Genomic DNA, 21,448 nt, shown 5'->3' with positions numbered 1-21,448 from the left:
GGGAGAATTAGCATTAGTTGTGTGTGGTGGTCTTTCACAGGAGACCAACTGTCGGGGAGGGTGCAAGCCTCCAGATAATTCAGCGCCAGTTGATCCCTTTGGGAGCCAGCTCTATTGCTATACTGGTAGGTACCGAGTGTGGCCGAGTGTGGCGTTTAGAAAGTGTGAATGACATGCAATGGAGTCAAGAAATTGCATTCAACATGCAATTAACTTGATGGATGTCTCAATACATGTACTAATTATATATCAATGCCTAGATCTAAAACATTCATCAGACATTCAAGTGTCATTAACCAAAAATCTATTGTTTATACAGTGCACATATCAAACATTAATCAATATGTGGAAATAGATAATTCCTTAAAGGGGCTATAACTCTACAAATCGCTATTAGAAAATATTATCTGGTGTGATATTTTTTTCAAAGATATATCATAAAACTAACACTTTCCCTTAATAACGAAAATCAAAAGTGTCTACAACCATCAAAGGGTCAAGGTCAAATCAGGCAAAAGTAATTTGTGTATCAAAAACATCTATTGGCTCATCAACCAGCCATTTAAAAAAAAATTCAAATTTTGATTTTACTCAGTGCAGTTTAAAATTTACCATACCTGTATTTTACACATTCAAATTTTATATTTACCATGTAATATAGGTATTGGGTATTGGTTTTCAACAAATGTTTTGAGCCTTTTTGTTCAGTTCAACGCCTTTGAAAATGTCTCAGTTTTAAATCACTGCAGTTACATAGAGACATTTTGAAATTCCTTGTATAAATTGTTTCCAAATACCTGATATACATAAATCATGTCCTTCCCCACACATTACTAACTATTAAATCCCAGAACATCTCCTAAGCTCCAACACAAGCCTGTAATTTTAAATCCAAATTGATCATGCAAATATGTACCGAAGCCTGTGTCTAACCCCTCATTAAGTTTTAGAAACGGCAGATGCGCATTTTGCAGGTGTGCGTTTGATTGCAAGTTAAAACGCATCAGAAAGTTTTTATATCCAATCTTCGTAGGAAAACATTTTTGTAGTTTTGTATCGTTTGAAAGTAATTGTGCTATCAAGTAAAGGAAACAGGCGTCCTATAAAAATGGCGCTGTGTTGTAGAAAACGGAATTCAGATATAAAGGTCAGTGTACTTTATCTTTCCAAGGTTCCAATACATTCCAATGAAACTCATTATCTATAACAGTGAGGTCTATACTCCAGCCCAGAACCAGGAGATATGTTCGTCGATGAAAAAATTATCTTGTTGGAAAGTTTTGAAAAATCAAGAATGGAAATGTAGAAATGACTTTTGTATGAATTTAAAATGTGCAACTGAAAGAATTTATCATATTTACAAGAAAGTATGAACAGATTTTAAAATTTATTTAACTAATGATAATCTTAATAGCTAACAATGCTTTGATAGACTCAGCACAGATGATAGCTAAGTGTCCTTAAGGCTATAAGAAATATATTACATATTTTATTTATGGGACTTGAATATATTCTAGGAGACAACGGCTCACCTATGATGTAAGCTATAACCCCCCCCCCCCCCCCCCCCCCCCCCCCCCCCCCCAACCACCACAACTACAAGGTTGTCGGTGACATCTCCAGGTTTTCATTAAAAACAGCAATGACATCATAACATTAATCTCTACAAAGAAACCAGAGAAGGGCACATTGAGTAGTGTCCTGTCCAACATGTTCTTAAAAACAAATTTACAAAATTTTTAAATAGGTATATGCCTGTAATTCTATATCCTGTTTTAGGCCGTAAATACATGTAACTAGATTTCGTTTCACCATGACGTCAGAATATTTTTCATCTTGTATTCACATATTGTGGTTAATGCAGGCAAAAAGCCATTTAATTTAAATGTACGTCTGTCTCATCCATCTTGTTCATGTGTTTTAAATAAAACAAAGGCAGTATTAAACAATGCAATATTTATCATATTACACTTGTTAAATTCATTAAACAATACAATATTTATCATATTACTTTTGTTAAATTTGATCATATGAATTAATATGCAAATTATGCTTTGAACTTTATTTTACAAATGGCAGGAAGACATTTAACGTGTGTATAGTTCTTATTTGATAATAATAAAAGGTATTAGACAAAGAGCAGTCCTTCGACCACTTTTGTTATAACAGATGTCACAACTTTTCAATACTGGTTATCATAGTTGGGGTCGTCAGGTACACTGGTGATAAAAACTGGATCTAATCTACATGTACCTGTCACATCCAGACTGACTAGCTAGGCCATCATCAGGTAACTACATGTCTCAAAATATACAGTATTTACAGCCGATGAGCCAGGATAGAAAAAACTACCTTCGAACAAATTTGATAAATATTGGCACCTGGATTTAGCCAAGCTATATCTACAATCGTCTTCTATATACGGTGTGCCATGGATATATACCGGTGGGAGTGTAAATGGCCTGGACACCATTAGCCTGCAGAATTTATCTAAAGTAGGTAGTAATTATATTAAACTGATCAAGATAAATTAAAATTCCTCTGAATTCATGAATTTTTATATAAGATCTTTTTTTTTTTTTTTCTGATGACCTATGTTAAACTTGACAGTTTGGACAGGATAGGACAGAGAATGACCGTTTATCATTTCTAAAAATAGATCTGATCTAAGAACATCTGTTTGTAATTTTTAAGATAGGGGAAATGAAATCTTGATAATACAGATTTTGTATATAGGAATATAAAATAGAGAGAAATGTTTTCATTAACTCTTTGTTCAGGACAAGATTCTGTTTGTCTATATATTTAGAAATCTTTGTATAAACACAGATTAAGTGAGAAGCTGGCTTAGCAGGATAAGTAATGTACACAAACCAGACCAGATGATGAAGGCCTTGTCAGTTTAAATCTACAAAGAACACAACAGAAATTTTATTATAGATATTACAGGTCGGAATAACGATGTCATTCCAGGTTCCAGTAGGTTGCAGGACCCAAGAAAGTATAAAATTTATAAAGATCTGATAAAGTATTTCCTGGAAATTATTTAATCAGTACCTGCAAACTTGACAATTTATAAAGCTACAATAGATAAATATCTGTACTCACTAGATCAATAATGACCTAAGCCAATAAGGCCATAATGAAGCCAATCTGTCCATTTCATGCACACTCTATCAATTTTTAAACAAAATTTTAATATTTGTCGGATACTAAGATGCAGTTTCCTCAAAAAGAAAAAAAAAAGAGGAAAACTTCTTATTAGAAAGAAGAAATATGAAAAATAAAAATAAAATTGTTTTAAACAAGGTGTAGATGATGGCTTCTAATCACAAAATCCAGTTGTAATGAAAACCACCATGACAAAACTGCTTGAAGGACTGTATACATATATACTAGAAGTGCACCTGAGTATATAATCAAATGAGGATGAGTAATGCTATCATCTATAACACTGTCATTAAGAATTTGCATTGTTACTGTATACCGCGGTGTTCTGTCAGGTAATACATATACTTTATATGTGATATATGTATTGGTATGACACTCACTTTTGAGTCAGACATGGTACAGCTGACACACATGTTCTCACACTTGGCTGTACAGAGTCACAGCATGACTCTGGACATACATGTTCCGAGACTCGAGAGACTCGTATAATGGTACATGTATTGTACATCAGGATTACATATAATTAACACATGGGAAGTTTAAGTTACAACATACAAAACTAAATTTAAATGTCAAGTTAATTAGTTTACTGCAAGGGGTGATGCTTTAGGGTGAACTTGAGTGGTGGTGGTGGTTGGTGGGTGGGTTGGGTTTGGGGTTGGGTTTGGGTTTGGGGGGGTGGGGGGGGGGGGGGGGGGGGGGGGGCAGATTAGGATATATGGATTGTAACTGACATGACAGACACAAGAATGAAGCAAGTTGCAGCATGATCATAACAGCGTGTTAATCATACCTATTGCTAATTGTCAGCAGTGTAAGACACATATAGTATGTCTCCTATCATCATAAAGTCTCTTCCTCTAGGGTGGTACGGACAATCTTGATCATTCCCAAGTGAGAGGAGGCATTAATTGTCAGAGGTGATTTATTAAGTCATAGACAACCTTGATCATTTCTGAAATCTATCAACAGTTAATGATTACAGAAACAGACATCCTTTGTTAAAATAAAAACCTGGGGCGTTTCTAACTACTAGAGGATAGCAACGTCAGAATTAAACTGAAGTACCTATTTATGAAATAATCGGAATTTATGAATTAATTAGTATCCAAATGCAGAACAGTTAAAGGTAACCGAAATGGAATTTGGACACAATTTAAAATGAAATGAACAAAATTTTATATTTTGAGACTAGATAGGACATTAAACACAATACTGTAGGAAATGATAGGAGATGAAAACTGGTAAAGTCAGGTCTAGTGGTAGGACACAGGGCTATGTGACTTAAGGGTCACTAGTTCAAGTCACAACTGTGTTGTATCCTTGTACAAGATATTTTACTTTGTTGTGTTCCAGCTGAATCAGCTGTTAATAAGTATGTGGTAGGGCAGTGTAAGAAATGTCATTTGTAAGCTGTAAGTGCTGAAATGGCAGCTCCAGCTGTATGCTGTTAGGGCCGAAATGGCAGCTCTGGCTGTATGCTGTTAGGGCCGAAATGGCAGCTCCGGCTGTAAGCTGTTAGGGCCAAAATGGCAGCTCCGACTGTAAGCTGTTAAGGCCGAAATGGCAGCTCCGACTGTAAGCTGTTAAGGCCAAAATGGCAGCTCCGACTGTAAGCTGTTAAGGCCGAAATGGCAGCTCCGACTGTAAGCTGTTAAGGTCGAAATGGCAGCTCCGGCTGTATGCTCCACGGATAGCAATTTGTGAACCGCTTGAGACGGCTATGTAGCTGTTATATAGCTGTATAAAAAACTCCATATTATTATTATTTTGAGGAGATGGGATGGGAGATTTTATTAATTTCCAAATGTTACAGAGGCTGAAATGTACGTGAGAGGTATAGACAGTGATGTACCTTGTTAGAAGTGCTGTAATCTTCAGGAAAGGCTACAGCACAGATTTGTCAGCATCCCAGCTGTTACCTAACTGCATACTTTGTGATAACTCATTGTGCTGGAATCCTTCGCACTGTAAACCAATTGTGTCTTTTCCTACATCAACTTGGCCGAGTTCTCTAACACACAATATCAGAGAGCATATGGCAGGTTATACAAAATATCAGAATATTTATCTATATAAATATATTTGACTATTGATACATTTGGATCAATATTTACGCAGAGTTACTCCTTTTATTTGCTTAGTGAACCAACCTATAGATCAATATGTACACCAGGTATACATTTAACAGACCAACATAGATGTGCATTTCCCAGGTAATTGTGGACACAGCTGTCGCCGTTACAATAGATAAAGAGTGTATCTACTGTACAAACAAATGTGTCAGATCTGACCAGTGATTCCAATTAAATGTTGTAATGTAGCTTTGCTAAGTTACAGATCTCGATCCTCTTATACTTGATTATTCAGCTACCGTGCATTAAAAGTTAAATATTTAAAAAAAAAAAAACAATTCTGAAAATGAACCTGAAAAAGTACCCGCGCACTTATAATACATGAATGTGCACTATACATGCAAATTTTACAGTAATTAACGACTTCTTATATAGATCATTAAGATCAAAAATTAAAACTGCACTTTCAGTTTCGTAAATGAAACAAGGATTACCGTATAATCGATAGCATTAAACACAGTACTATGGATTATTTTTACCTCTTTAATTAATTACAGGTATATATATCTGCAGGTAACATCGGTATTAGCATACCTGTCTGTCATGCACAGATACACGTCACGTCACTGTATAAGTCACATGGTTGATATGACACATTTATGCTGTACAGAATCAGACGATCTCGAATCATTATGGGTCTGTATTACACAAGTCCAACAACCAGCTTAAGATATAGAATCACCTGTCCGTAACAGGAAAACCGATGAGTGAAGTATACGTGTTTCTGTGTCATTGACTGACAGGTGGTCTTAGAAGTAGATTGATTGTGACATTTTCAATTATACCTGGTTGTCATGGATACGGATATAAACGAAGCACAACAGAAAAAGTCATATGCTGCATTTATGAGTTTGCTATAGCAGTGATGCTGGGTATAATGGTGAAATGGTTAATGAGCTGAGGTACATCATACTTGGGATTTATACTTATAGCCATACTTCTGGTAACCTGGACATACAGTAGCCTATCTGGCCATATGGGCATACAGTAGCCTATCTGCATGGCCATACGTTATAGGGTATTGAAGGCTATCAGGATCCATAATAACTACAACAGGCTATCTGCAATGGTAACAATCCCTGGGTGTGGCTTCAGTAGAGAGCAGGAGTTGAACGTTGAACACTGATAAACAAGGAGTGTTGGCTTCTTTCTGTGAGTAATTAAGTGGTTTTTTTGTGTGTTTTTTTTTTTTTTACATTTTTATGTACCCTCTGACTTGAGCTGTATCTGAGAAAGCGTATAAACACCACAGAAAATGTGTAAATCAGATTATCCAATCTCAACACATAATTAATTCTGAATTTTTTCCCCTCATTGTGTGCCCATCCATCCACCTGGATAAGACTGGAAACCAGGATAAGAGGTATTGTCTTAAATGTAAGAAAGTTTTCACAATCAGACACAAGTTAAGGAAGGCTATATACTATTGTCTATATCGTAGTGTTGATCGAGACACAGGCCAGATCGTTCAGGGCAAGATATCTTTATCATGTCGACAGGAGTTTCCACGGCAGATAGACACTGGTTCTTCTGCTACACCTGAGAACGCGTGACTATCAGGCACACATGCACAGAGAATTATGTGTTTAATGACAGAAACACTGCTAATACAGAAGTATTATCGCTGAACTAATCACAGCCCAGTCTATCCGGGTTCATTTTTACAAATTACATAACCTGACTTTTTCAGTCCGATACTACAGGACACTGGATACTTTCACAATGTCTATCAGTGTTTTAGTCTTATCCAGTACTGTACCGCAAATACACTGTTCAATTTAACGAGGGCTGCTACACTTCCTCAGCGACTGATAACAAGCAACTTGATCTTTGGAACTTTAAACAGTTAGTTAAGATATGACATCATATTTCGTGTTTTCAAAGATTAGGATATGATATAATTCCTTGTGTAGGTATATAGGTATAGCCGAATAATGATTTCCGCCATTAGCAGCGCTGCAGGCCGTGTGTGTGGTTTAAAGGCCGGTGCACTTTAGGTTGGTATAGCACTAAAGTAAAGGATAGCATGGCGTACTGTTGTGTGTGGATATATATTTACATGAACGTAAAAGTAAGTAATTTGTTATTTCTAGAACCGTTTAATTTTGATAACAAATCTAAAATTCAATTTAATTATATAAAGTATATCATTCTAAAATTTCACTCTTTCACATGTTTTCATGTTTGGGTTTAGAATTAAAAGAAAGAAGCCGATAAATGTCAAAAAAACTCCAATATCTCAAATTACACATTTCTTGTAAAAGTAGGCACTCACGTTGTACAATAAACAGCCCAAATTATCTACACCTGCTAATCAATCACTGAATTGTTGAATTTCAAAACCAATCACCTATTTTTTACATTAACAAATTCAAATGAAAGAGATTAAAAAGATAGTTAAGATGTTTCTTTGAGTGTGAAACTCTTTTGAAAGGAGATAGATATGTCACATTAAGGTAGCATATCCCTTTAACAGGTAGGAAGCTCTGAAGGTCACTGTGGAGGCGATACTAGAAAGTGACAAGGATAATAAAACTAAGGTTGTTCATAGTTCAGCCTACAATGTCTCTCAAGTTTGGGGAAACTTTCAAGATTAACAATAAAATTTACATTGGAAGAGATTGTTTATCATAAACACTGACTGTTTATTCTGCAAAACAATTTTGATGTTAAAGACTTCTGAGCTACAAAAAACATGATGATTTTATCATAAGAGAGTAAAGCAAGATTGTACACCAAGATTAATCTACTACATGCTGATGAGCACGGATAGACACAAATTTTATAGCACTCTCTCCTGCTTCCCCTTCAAATCAATAATGATCTGATCCAGCTATTCATTTGGAACGTTGTATATTGAAGATTAGGGGTGCTAGGTTTAATAACATTAGATCCCGGAAACGGACAGGGTTTTCAATAATTTAAAACAGGTGTATTTAATTAGGTGCTGTATGTTTTAATTAACATCACACTGACTACCTGTCAGGTGAAGCAGGATGATGTGAACCCCTCTATGACATGTGTCTGGGGTTTTTATTTCCTTGTATTTCCGGGGGAGTATCCTTCCTCCAATTAAACCACATCTCTAACCCATATTGGATATTACACCCCACAAATGCATTACGTGTTGCAGTAAGGTTCTATAAAGTGAGTCCCCACGCCTCCAACATTTAGCCCTCCTACATATACAATGTATATTCCAATCCACTCCAACATATAGCAGCCATCATTTCCTGGCAGAGAATGGTCAGACTTCAGATTTTAATCCTCTTCAAACATGCCTTATCTGGGCCCTTTGTATGATTTAATTTATGAAGTTGGTTTCTCCGTGTGAGATAGAGATATATGGATACCGGGAGTTCCAGTATCCTGGAAACTCGTATACAAAATGGCTTCTAGGGGGAAAGGGTGTAAAATGTCTTTATGGAGAGTTTTACATTTCAGTGTTGAATCAGTGTTTTGTGGACAGCAATTTAAATGATGGAGTTGGTTTGTGTTTCTGTAGTTCAGTGACTCTGGGGACAGCCCACACTTGACAGCTACTGGGTAACTATGAGACTGTCCACACCTGACAACTACTGGGTAACTCCTGTGAAGTATTACATAACCGCCCTATCCTATCAGTCTGGCTACTGATTACACACAAGTGAAATTCATGCTACAATATTATAATATAGCTTATCACAGAGTTTGTAATTTGAGGAAGTGTGAAGCACAGACCTATTACAGCTATCCCCCAGGCAGATATGTACATTAACCTTCTTGTAACCAGATATATCTCGTTATACATTTGATCTTAATTACTTTATGTACTTTTGTATTTTGTCATTAACTTTTTCTATATAGAGAACAATATCCTGCCACTGAAGGTCTAATTTTAGATGTTCTGGAGGTAATTTATGACTTTTCTCTCTATCATTGTACTTTAATTAGTCATATTACATAGGGGTGGCAATCAGCTGGTGGCAATAATTTGTGGCAATGTCAGCTGGTGGCAATAACTTGATTATGGCAAAGTCAGCTGGTGGCAATCATCTACAGTATATAGCTACCCTGGGTCTGTACCATAGTTGATGAAAGCAAGTAACTCTATTATGGGGCAGCCAGCACACATTGATAAACTTTAAGGGTACAATTTACACTCCATTGAAAATTCTGATCATTTCCCTAGAGATTCTGATAATCTCCCTAGAGAGTACAATTTTCATCCCTTCCAAGATTCTGATATTCTCCCTTGAGGGTACGATTTGGACCCTTTGGTGATTTCTTATACCTCTCTGTAACATGCACAATTATCACGCTGTCTTAGTTTTAGACACACAAGTCAGCTTCTCAATGAAAAGACAGTAACTCTGTCAACAAAGGACAGGGTCCTTGACCCCTTCTACTACTGACCATGTCATAAAGTCTTATCAGAAGGAAGACAAGAGTCCATTTCATATAACTTGACCCATATATCTCCCATATTCCAATAAATATTGAAGTATTGGGGTAATACTAACAACTCAGCATTATTTTTTAGCAGTTCATAAAATAAAAAATAGTCTTCGGTCTTAGAAAGGCTTTCCAATGGGGGAAAAAAATAATAATACAGTCGAATCTGTCCAAACCACCATCTCTATTTAGCGACCCTCTGTTCTAAGCGACCATTTCAATTCCTCCCGAGCGTTTTCGCTATATATTTTAACTCTATTAAGCGACCCTCTGTTTACGCGACCAGCGACCACAATTTTTCGTTCCCATGATAACAATAACTCTCCAATAAGCGACCAGAAGTCTCCAAAATGCCTAACATTACCATTTTCGCCTTGAAAACACCCAAGTAGTACATATAAATAAAAAAAATTCTGAAGCTATATGGATCCACATTCATGATTTCTCCCAGGAATTTTGTCAATTTCTCAGAGAAATGGAGACTGATTATCCAGGTTCCACTTGAAATAAATAGGAAAACTTTCAAGAAATCTGATATATATGATGTATTCCTACAAGTGGATAAGTCAGAACCAGACTCAATAGGTCTTCACCCAACACTAAACAATATCTTAACCTACAGCAATACACACTGCCAGAAATCGTGCTTATGTAACGCCAGAAATCGTGCTCATGTAACGCTAGTCATACACAGAGTGCGAGAAAGGGATTGATTTCTCGGTAAGTGGGCCGGATGCTGTAGAAGTACCCATTCAAATGCTTGTCAATTTTCCTGGTGGGATTAATTCAACTTTTCATAAGATATTTTCTTGAAATGTTAATTTCAAATACTGGTATATTACAATATTTCTTGTCTTTAAGATGTAATTTTCAAATTGAATTGTCGAAACAATTGTAGTGAGAAAAAGATCTCAAAGAATTTTCTGACTGACATATTTCCTGCAAAAAACCAGAACAGTATCAGATTTATAAATATTGAAAAAAATAAAAAAAAAAGTAAAAAAGTATATCCTTCATACTGATGTATTAATGTGACATTTTCCAGGTAATTTAAATCTATATTGAAATTTAATATTTCTAATATAATCGGACCTTTAATTTTAACCACTATTAATTCTAAATTAAAAAAAAAAAAACCTGCTCTGGGTATTTTCTAGAGCAACTGTATGAAATTGACACCCCATTATTCTGAACAGTTCAACTACTGATCCCAATCTAATGACATTTTAAATGACTAATGCCATTTAAATCATGCAATTTTTTATTTTATAAACATTTTACATTTTGATGGTCCATCGGTTACAATGAAATCCACTGAAGTGTTACAAAATAAAACGTTTCCTTTTTGTTTTGACATTTTCTCTAGCATGCTGGCGTCCTATTACCTGTTGAAACTCAAAAACCCCAAACAAGACATCTGGAGATTTTAGGCATGACTAATTTTCAGTTTTCCCACGAAATGTGGGACGAATTGACTCACTTCTCCATTTTTTTACACTCCATTCTGATTACATGGTCTGATTATGAGGTTTCATCTGCAAAAGTCATTACCAGTATCTGCCTCATGTAAAAAGGGTTTGGGGATCTTGATAGGAACAGATGGCAGGACACATTATCAGGACCCCCTGATCTGGTCTCCCTAGCTACTCCCCAACTCCCTCCCTACTCTGCACCCCCCCCCCCCAATTCTCCATTTCCATTTCCCCTGCCCACATCTCCCCCAGCTCCCACCTCCCCAGACCCCCCCACCCCCTCCCCCTACTCTCCATCTTCCCTGCCCCCAGCTCCCTAGCTTTTCCCTCCCCCCGCTCCCACCTCCCCAGACCCAACATCCCCCCTCCCTACTCTCATTCTCCCCTGCCCCCACACCACCTCCCCAGCCCCCATCTATCCACCCCTACCTCCAACCTCCCCCCTCCCATCCCCACTTCTTCATCACTCCCATTTCCCAAGCTGCCTCCTCTCAACCCCTCCCTGCCACGTCCCCAACCCCCATCTATCCACCCCCTCCCTCCAAACCTCCCACCTCCCCAGATCCCAAATCTCCCCCCTCTCCATCCCTCCCATTTCCCAAGCTCCCTCCTCTCCACCCCTACTATTTCAACAGCTCTGGATGATGGTCCAGATAAAACACTATCATACATATAACTCACTATACTCCCTTGCCACTAGAACACATTATATCATTATTCTACACACTATTCTCCAGTTTTCAATACATACACAACCTACCCAGCTTTCTCTGTTAAAATTTAATAGATTAAACATAAGCTTCTTACTCTCCAGAATTTTTTTAAACTAGATAAACAAAAAAACAAGCTTATTCTTTACCCTAAGCCGGAGTATCAACTCCCTGTGTGTTCATTTGATCCCCAGGCTGCCTACCCAGAGTGTCCATCATCTCAGAGGTCTGAGAGTATCCCTACAGACTTTTAGAATCTCCCTCATCAGATTCCCATTGGGGGGTTCTCGAAAATGAGATAAACACCTAACTAATTTGTAGTGATTAATAAGGTGAATCCTACACCCAGACAGTAACCTCACCTCCCTGTGTGTATAGGAGGGGGAGGGGGGATAACCACTTAAGGAGGGGGGGATTGAGGGGTAAAAATGGGGGTCGAGAAGGGGGAGGGGCACCACTTATACCCCAGTAAATGTCTGTACATGTGTTCTGGTGATCACAGAAACAGGAAGTTTGTAGAGATCGGAGTTACCACTACAGACAGACCAGCATGTTAGACCATCTTAATAGACATCTGTTTTCTCGGTATGGACATTTTTAGCCAAAATAATGGGAATGTTTACAGAGTCTAATTCCTGGTAATCCTAAAACTGATTTCCAGGACCCATACAACCAAGTTCAAAGTATGTGTTGCTGTTCAGAAATCAAATTCATGATAATTCTGGAATATTCCAACTACTGTTTGTTTTCAATGGGATTTTTACTTCTAATAGCATTACCCTGGAATCAATGTTGCTGGTAGATATTCAAAAAATGGTTTTCAGTTCCTTATTTTACAGGACCAATGATATATTGGAAAGCTTTGTAAGCCGATATTTATGGAAACAGCCCCATTACATAGAAGCAATGATTTTACAGAATTCCTGAAATGCATCCCTTCATACATTTAAAACATACAATTTAAATTTAAATGAGACAGCCCAGTAAACACAATCTTTTATTTCACAAAATTTCTAAAATTTCCCAATAAACATTGGTTGGACTTTTACTTCATTTATCACAAAAGCAGACTTAGAGCTTTGCCTACTATTGCTGCTGAAGCTGTATATGTACATATAGATGGGAATCAATTTTCTTTTCTATTCATGTGTTGTAGGTTGAGATGCTGACAGTAGCAGCCCACCATGTGAGGAGTAAAATACCACGGCAGGATTAGAGTGAACCCACGCAGCCTGATTACAAATTACACACACAACTTGTCTCATATTAACCAGTGTATAGGGCTGGCATACTATACCACCACCACCACCACGCTCTGTCCAGATCAATGTGGAGAATCTCCAAGTATCTGCTTGGTGACAGTCGCAGGGAATGACTCAACAAGATTGGACACAATTCTAAAAGCTCAACAATTAATGGTAACGGCTCAATGTTCTGTCAGAGATATGGTACATAGTGATACTGGCTAGAATATCGTCAATACTGCATACTGATACACTGGGGTCTCAGAGACACACAGACAAGGAGGGCTGTGAATGCTGTAGAATGGGTTAAACCATGGACTGCTTTGAGAAGATGTTTCGTGTTTTTGTGTGTGTCGTGATCGTTGTGCTGGTGCCTTGTGTCAACCTGATGCACGTTCCGTGTGCGGAATTGTACGACATGAAGGATGGCTATTATTCAGCTAACTGTAGCAGCCGTGCACTACAACACATTCCCTTCGACCTGCATCATAACATTAAAGTATTGGACCTCCGGAACAATGAACTGGCAGAGCTAGGAGCTAGTTCATTTGCAAAATATGATACTCTCAGAGAACTTTATTTGCAAAACAATTCCATAAGGATCATTAAACGGAATGCATTTTCTCTTCTTGGACAATTACAAGTCCTGGATTTGTCAAGCAATCAACTTGCTACAGTGCCGTCTGCCTCCTTCGATGGATTACCGTCGCTGAGGAAACTAAGCCTCCGTGGGAATCGGATTAACCTTATTCAACCTGAGGCTTTTTCACCTCTTGTTAATCTGAGAGATTTACATTTGGATGGGAATTATTTACAAAGTGTTGCCGACGATGCTTTTAAAAATTTGGATTATCTCGAAAATTTGGAATTACAGCATAACAATTTGGAATATGTAAATGAAAATATAGTGCAATATTTCACCCATAGATTTACATCTTTTAAGCTGTATAATAACCCATGGGTGTGTGATTGTAAAATTCGTTGGCTGGAGGATTACCTTCTTCATCAATCGACCAATCAGAGTGAAGATAACATCCTCCAGTGGATATTTCCGGAGGGTCAGCCTGTGTGTCAGGGTCCTGCCGACCTCCAGGCACGTGCTTTTTCGACGTTGACCGAGAGGGACTTTGTGTGTCAGATAAGTATGTACACAAGCGGACAGGATGTGGTATTGGAGGTCGGAGGTCAAACACAAATGTATTGTAAGTACATGGCAAATCCACACGTTGATCCAGTGTGGACATTAAACGGGGACGTTTTAAACCCGTCAGATACTGAAAAATATGTCATTGTGACTGAGGGTTCAACAATTGTTACAAGTATTCTTTCTATCAACAATTTCCAGAAAAGTAATATCGGAGAATATAAATGTTCAGTTGAAAATGCCCGAGGGCCTGTAGCGATCGCATTCACGGTGACAGTTAATGGAGTTGACCCAATAGCTTATACACTTCCTGTGTCAGAACTGACCAATCAGACACCTGAAAATTCTCACACTGTCACCATAGCCCTGTCTGTAGTTGGTGGATTCATATTCTTACTTTTAGCTTCGGGATTTATAATTTTTGCAATTGTGAAGTGCCGTAGACAGCAAAAGAGAAGGAGTGAACAACGTAGCAAGAGATTTAAGGAACATCTAAAGACGAATGTTCTCAATCATTCCGAGATAATGGAGTGTAAAGACTATGAAAAGCCTGAAATATCTATGGCAACAGAGCTTCAAGAACGTGGTCCTTATGACCGTGACACCATTTATGACCCTCATCCATTATATGACCAGGTACCTGTAGGGTCAAATTTGGACCAATCAGAAAACAATACCTATGTGTCGTTCAAGTCCGAGTATGTTGAACCGGACGAGATGACTCAGTTATATACTGGGGCTAATAGAACTAAAGGAAGTGACGGGTCGCAATGTGAGTCGACGTCGCCCCTTCTGGACAACTGTTCTCCGATCATGTGTGATTCGCATGACCTACTTTACGAAACGAGCACGGGGAGCTCTATATATACCCCCGCTTTTTTTCCGAAGTCTCACACGCTTAATTCGCGCTACTTGCCCTCAATGAGTTCGTACGACACGTATTTATCATATACACCCTACAGCACTATGTCACATAGTTCTCAACAACCTACCTCCACGCCGCCCCTCAACCCCTCCGTACGTAGCAAAAGTGCTTCTGCCAGCAACATTGGGCCTGTGCTGCCCCCTAAGAAACCCCCGCGTGTGTTCAACTCCCGTGACAGTATGTGTTTGTCGAACACCAGCAGTAGTGGAAGTGACACTATTCCTAAACTCTCGCTCCCCAAACCTGGCACGGTGGACGAATTCGGCACCGCTGTATGACCACGCAGGATGTGGTTGTGGCACAAAGTGGGCGTCGACCCTCTGTGGGCGTCGCCGGCCAAAGTGTTTCTCAGTGCTCTTGTTATTTTCTGTATGTAACTTGTGTAGTTTGTTGTTTTCGATAAAACATGAAAGTCTATTTTTGTATCTGCGGTATTGATTGTTTAACGAGATATTGTTACTAGCCAGAATAAATTGGCTGGTCTCTGTACGGTACATAAATGTTTTATCCTTTTAGAATGGAACACCTACAGGATAGGAGTCTCAGAGCGTTACAATATAAATGCATAATTTAGTGATTTTATCTCTACAAATACAGTATTGAATGTCCACATACAGTTTTTATGATTATGTTTCTGAATGCTTCACATGAATTTAATAAAGTGTACTGTACAGCGATTCAAATTTATGAACCATGTCTGACCTCAAATTGTTACTGTTAAAATTATTAATATTTGGAAACTGTTACAAATTGATGAAATGTCTTTTCAAAATTCATCGACAATATTTCAATAACTTGGATTCATCACCAACAAAAACCAATATATTTTATTTTTGAAATTATGCTTAAAAGTTAAGCTAAATGGGCACAGATTCAAATAACATTCCATTTCAAGCCTGTAGCAATTATTGAAAAAAGCAAACTTGATTTTTGTTTTTCCCCTAAGAATTAATCAAAGAAACATCCCTAATTACCCGCGAGCAGTATATTGTCGCACTGTGGGAGAAGGCGATGTTGTCAAACATTCACCGATTTGGCAAATATTTGATTAATCAATAAAGCATTCTTAACAAAAAGCTCTGAAGCCAATTGTCTGTGTAAGTTTGTGATGAAGGTATATGAATTATGAATCGTACTGCACTAGGATGAGTTCAGTCAACCCCTCTGTGTTTATAATCACATTTCCATGGACGGTTGGGATCTCTGTTCCAGCCATGGGTTCTCCAGCTCCATTGATTGTGCATCTTAATTAACTTCCCAGAACGGAACATTTCCTTTAGGCAAAAATTCCACAGAATTCCAAAACAGCACACAAACAATTGTTATCCTTTGTTGTGGCGGATCTAACAAAATGTTTTTTGAAGTTTCTATTTAAACTATTTTATGTAAGATTTAGAAATATTGATTATAAAAAAAATTAAGAAATAAAGAAAAAGTCCTTTTAGAACTTAAGATAGTTTGAAAAAAAAATTAATTCTAGACCGAGAGAAGGAATCAGAAATTATTCTAAACTATGAAATGCTAATTAAAACAAACACTTCCGTGATCAATCGGTAAACATCTTTTGCACATACACAAATATTATGATAACTGAGAGCTTCATCTTTCCTAAATCTAAATCTGATTATAAAACTACACAACAAATGCCCACACAGCCCATCCCAACATCCTAGTACCCCAAGAAATTATACTAAACAAAGGTTAAACAATCAAAAATATCATGCCGTGCATCATATCCTCCACAGGTTTAATGATAAAAATATAAAACAAATATACACAAGTTTTCAGGATGTGTATTTCAAAGGTCAAAGGTTAAAAGTGTGCAATACAATCAAGTGTTAACAGACTGTAATAGATCCAGGATGGTGTAGAGTATTCGGGGACCAGATGGCTGTCTGATCCAGATGTCGGCCATTGTTTTTTTCTGTAGACATACCACAGTAATGGCAAAGGTGCCAGTAACGTCAGGTCCACTTGCTTCTAACATAAACACAACTATGAACACCTACAGTACATCTGAATACAGTCAACTTGAACAACTCCACTTCTTTGCCAATAATTTCACACAAATCAAGCTATACAACTTGATTCGCCTCAAACAAAAAAAAGCATGATTTCGGACTTCTAGGCACCCAGTAGACCTATGAGAGTATGTTTTGTTTCCCCGAAATGATATCTGACTTTTGGATTTATAGGGATACGTCTATATGTTTTGATCCTTCAGATTTCTGAGAAAAATAGGGATTTGACTTCTGAAATTGGGTTTTTCAAGGATCAACTGGGTGGACGTCCTGAGTATTCTGGACAATTTCAAATCCAGTTTCTGTTAAAAAAAAAACCCAAACCCCCCCAAAAAAACAATAACAAATAATATGCAATAAGATTTCATGTAGTTATCAGTTTGTATGTTATAGGGTTACAAGGAACCTTTATACTACGTAATTATACCCAAAATTAAGAATGACAGGTGCCTCCCTATAGTTTGCCAAATTGTAGCGGGGACCAATCCCTCAGAGTTTACAGCTGTATCTAGAGCTACAGAAGCTGGGAAGCTCAGGAAGCCACAGGACACCACAGGAAGCTGGATCAATAACTGTCCAATTAAACTAACACTGGGACCAATAGGAACTGTATCTATGTAAACAAACCCTACATCAGGTTTATGTAAAGATTCCTTACAAAATTCTTACAAATTCTACAATAACATCTACACACACAAATTTCCTTACAAGCAATGGCAGACCCTGTCACAGTGATGTTAGGAACAATTTTGAGGACACATTCCAGATCTTGGTAGATTCGTTTCCACTTTTGACTAAATGACTATATCTTTCTCTTTTTGCTAATTTCCTAAATCTTTAGGCAGGTTTGTGTTAAAATCATGATGACCAAATAAGATACATGTAATGACTAAAAAGATCTAAATAAATAATGTGTTTCCACTAATACAAGCCAGAACAAAATTGGGCAGGTAGAAGCAGAAATTTTTCATTTTCTTTTTAAATAGTTGATAGTAAGGTTATATAGCCAAGGAACCTCGACTTTAATAGTCCTTCCTTGAAAATGTTAAAAAAACTTCAGGATGGACACAAAAATATAGAGTAAGTAGGGTTAGCGAAACACAGGTATTTTTTAGGCCTGGGTCTTTGAAGCAAACTCTCATTGAGAAATATTTTAGAAATATATGAAAATGTTGAAAAATACCAGAACAATTTGAGGAATAATTTGAATTTTTGAGAAACATGTTATCAACATTTTTTCTCTTTAAGTACAGATTTTGAATCTTGAAATGTCTGAACACTAAACAGCTATTGTATACATTATATTGAATTTGTGTTATATTTTTTGCAATTATATTAAGTTGTTTGTATGATAATTGCTGGTGATGTAATATAATTTGCATAAAATTGCTTTTTTAATTAATGCTTCAGTAGACATTTATGTTCTGAAAAACAATTTAAAGCAAATAATTTTCAAATGACATCTTAAAATATGACTGCATGGTTCAACTTGACGTCCTTGGATTAAACATATATATTTGTGCCAAAACTCGTAGCTAGAGTAATCTATAAGAATAAAATAATAACAGAACGATTTTGTCCATGTTTTTGAGACCCCTGTAATTTGATGTGTGCAATATATGCTTAGCTGGTATTAAACGTAGTATTTATTGTTTGTTTGTCAAATTGGCAGAAATGTTTACAATGGAACGCAGGTGATAACAGCTCTAGTTACGTTCATAAAGCAATGAATTACAGTACACATGCATTCATACAGTCATGAACTACGGAACACAATACTGGATTTTAATATTGTATTCCATAAAATGTTGATAAATGTCTTAGTAATACTGTGTGACGCCACCTTTGTCCCCGTGACAAATGTAAGGCGCAAACGTAATTAAACAAAATAAAATACTTCTTGTTCAAATCCCACTTTAATCACCTTGACCCAGTTCTCAACAGAAGAAAATCCACATAAAACAGACCAACAACTTATAATGACAATAATCCATATACAATTCAGTTATGTACAGAATACACCACTGTCTATAACTACCAGATAGTCTATTGTGACACGAGATTTTTATCACAAAGGTTTTGGGGAGAGGAAATTCTGTCTTATATGTCTGTTACAATTGCGGCCCCCTCCTTATTCTATGATTACAGCCTGAGGGAGGGGAAGGGGGCAAAAGGAATGCTCGGGAGAAGAATGGTGGAGGGGAGGGAACTGGAAGGACAAAATATGACAAATATTCCACAACAGCTTGCTGCATCTGAGTAAGCCATACTTCTTATAAATAATAAACTGGGCTCTTACATTCATGGGATAACTGCCCTCATTCCAGAAGTTCCTTATTTCTCATTTTAACATCTAGATCTTTCTGTTTGTTAAAGTCCATTTTCACTTCTCACAAATTTCTTTCAACATTTCAAGCTGAAATGATTCACTGCAATCTACCCCAAAAATCTTCCTACCCCATAAAATCTATGATTTTCATTCTTCACCCCTAAAAATCCTCCTCTCCCCTTCCCTCACACATCCATAATTTTCTTTTCTTTTCCCCAAATATACCCCCACCACCAATATCCACGCTTTTCTTTTCTTAATTTACCCCAAATATTTCTACTTTCTACACAAACCCCCCTAAACATCCACAATTTCCATTCTTCACCCCCAAATATTCCTACCCCCTACCATCCATGATTTTCTTTTCTTAAACACTAAATGTTGATGTCAGAAACTTCAAAATTAGGATGTGTTTCATATTTGCAATAACTGTATTAGACCTAATTTGACCAAAGCTTTTTATTTGAACATAGCAATGGCTTCATTATTATTATTATTATTTTTTGTATAAGTGTTGTAATGTTTTCATGCTTAGTAAACTTTTTGCTATTGGGACAGTGCTGCTCTGCTATAGAGGTTTGGGGAGCTGATTATGTTGTAGTCCGAGTTTCCTCTGACCCTGACAACGGACTTTGAAATTCTGACAGATGTCGACAACAGACATCTATCTGTCAAAATGTCTAAGTCGGGTGCAACAGGGTCAGAGGAAACTCAGACTAATTATGTTGTTGTAATGTATATACTGATATCTCACCTAGATGCAGAGGAAATTCATCTGAGCAGTTTACCTGTATCACTGTATCTAATAGATGAGCATTGTTAATCCAAACAATTGTGATTCCAATTAAAATAAATTACTTGCATAATAACTTTTAAAATATGTTTTAAGTTTAAATCTTAAGCAAATACAAACACTTTTGAAAATATCAAAATCTGAGGCAATGTGTTCAGATCATTTGGTTTCACTGGAATGTTTTTGATTTTAAACTTGTAGCTTACAGCATACCGACATTCACGCAATCAATGCTCAACAGGACTTATAGAATCTACCATTGCTATTAAAGACATTTTCAGAGAATATTAACGTGTTTTGTTTTCTTTTTAACTTTCATGGTGTTCACAGTCAAATCTATCAAAAGGTCATCAATTTAAAACAATTAATTTGTGAAATTTAAATCTCATTGTTAGTAATTTGGAGAAGGTGGTGACCTTTGTAAAGATACTGTAATGCACTCTGGGTTCAATGCAACACTGGTACATACATATACCAATTATATACGGGGAAAATTGTTTGAGATTAACAATCTGGGAAACCAACCAGCCTAACCGAAATGGTGGTACAGACAACACGGTCTCAAAAAAAGTATTAAAATTTTAACATGGTCTCAAACAAAGTATTAAAATTAACTTGCAGGCACTGTCAAGAAATATCTGACTTCTGTTTTTAGATTTGAAATATTATTTGTACAGCAATCGATAATTTAATCACCAACTGATACTAGATACCATGGTCTCAAACAAAGTATTAAAATTAACTTGCAGGCACTGTCAAGAAATATGACTTCTGTTTTTAGATTTGAAGTATTATCTGTATATATAATTGATGTACAATTTAATCACAAACTGATAACTGAGGATTTATTGATTTTGACAGAAAATGAAAATTCATGGAACTTCCCCGTTAGAATTGGAATTATACAACTCATGGAATCAAACAAGTCTTGGAATCAAAGAACTTGAATTGAAGTTTTCACAGGTTGCAATAAAACACGCACTATGCTCCAGGCTCTGTACATTGGTGACAGACGAGACAGTGCTCTCTCAACACATCACCACAAAAATTAAAAAAATCTCACAACTGAA

General features: G+C 36.9%; 2 protein-coding genes across 8 annotated transcripts in view; one reads left to right on the top strand and one right to left on the bottom strand.

Annotated features, from left to right (window-relative positions):
- LOC117329737 (leucine-rich repeat-containing protein 24-like) overlaps window positions 1-20,665 on the top strand; it is a 57,292-nt gene extending 36,627 nt beyond the window's left edge. For 3 of the 7 annotated variants that reach the window (XM_033887840.1, XM_033887837.1, XM_033887836.1), the window contains exon 2: window positions 13,079-20,665. In XM_033887840.1, coding sequence (XP_033743731.1) covers window positions 13,480-15,513 — 2,034 coding nt within the window. In that variant the 5' untranslated portion in view covers window positions 13,079-13,479 and the 3' untranslated portion in view covers window positions 15,514-20,665. Of the gene's footprint in view, window positions 1-2,447; window positions 2,496-5,926; window positions 6,459-7,019; window positions 7,378-13,078 lie in introns of those variants that run through there. The other 4 variants (XM_033887839.1, XM_033887838.1, XM_033887841.1 and 1 more) reach the window with 4 other exon arrangements.
- The window catches only part of LOC117329739 (protein YIPF5-like), an 80,742-nt gene that overhangs the window by 51,739 nt on the left and 7,555 nt on the right, over window positions 1-21,448 (bottom strand). The gene's annotated exons all lie outside the window — the stretch shown is intronic.

The sequence above is a fragment of the Pecten maximus genome, chromosome 6 (genome assembly GCF_902652985.1).
Source record: "Pecten maximus chromosome 6, xPecMax1.1, whole genome shotgun sequence".
In the NCBI taxonomy this organism is placed as follows: domain Eukaryota; kingdom Metazoa; phylum Mollusca; class Bivalvia; order Pectinida; family Pectinidae; genus Pecten; species Pecten maximus.
The sequence above is the reverse complement of the archived record's forward strand: the minus strand, read 5'-3'. Positions and strand labels throughout refer to the sequence as shown.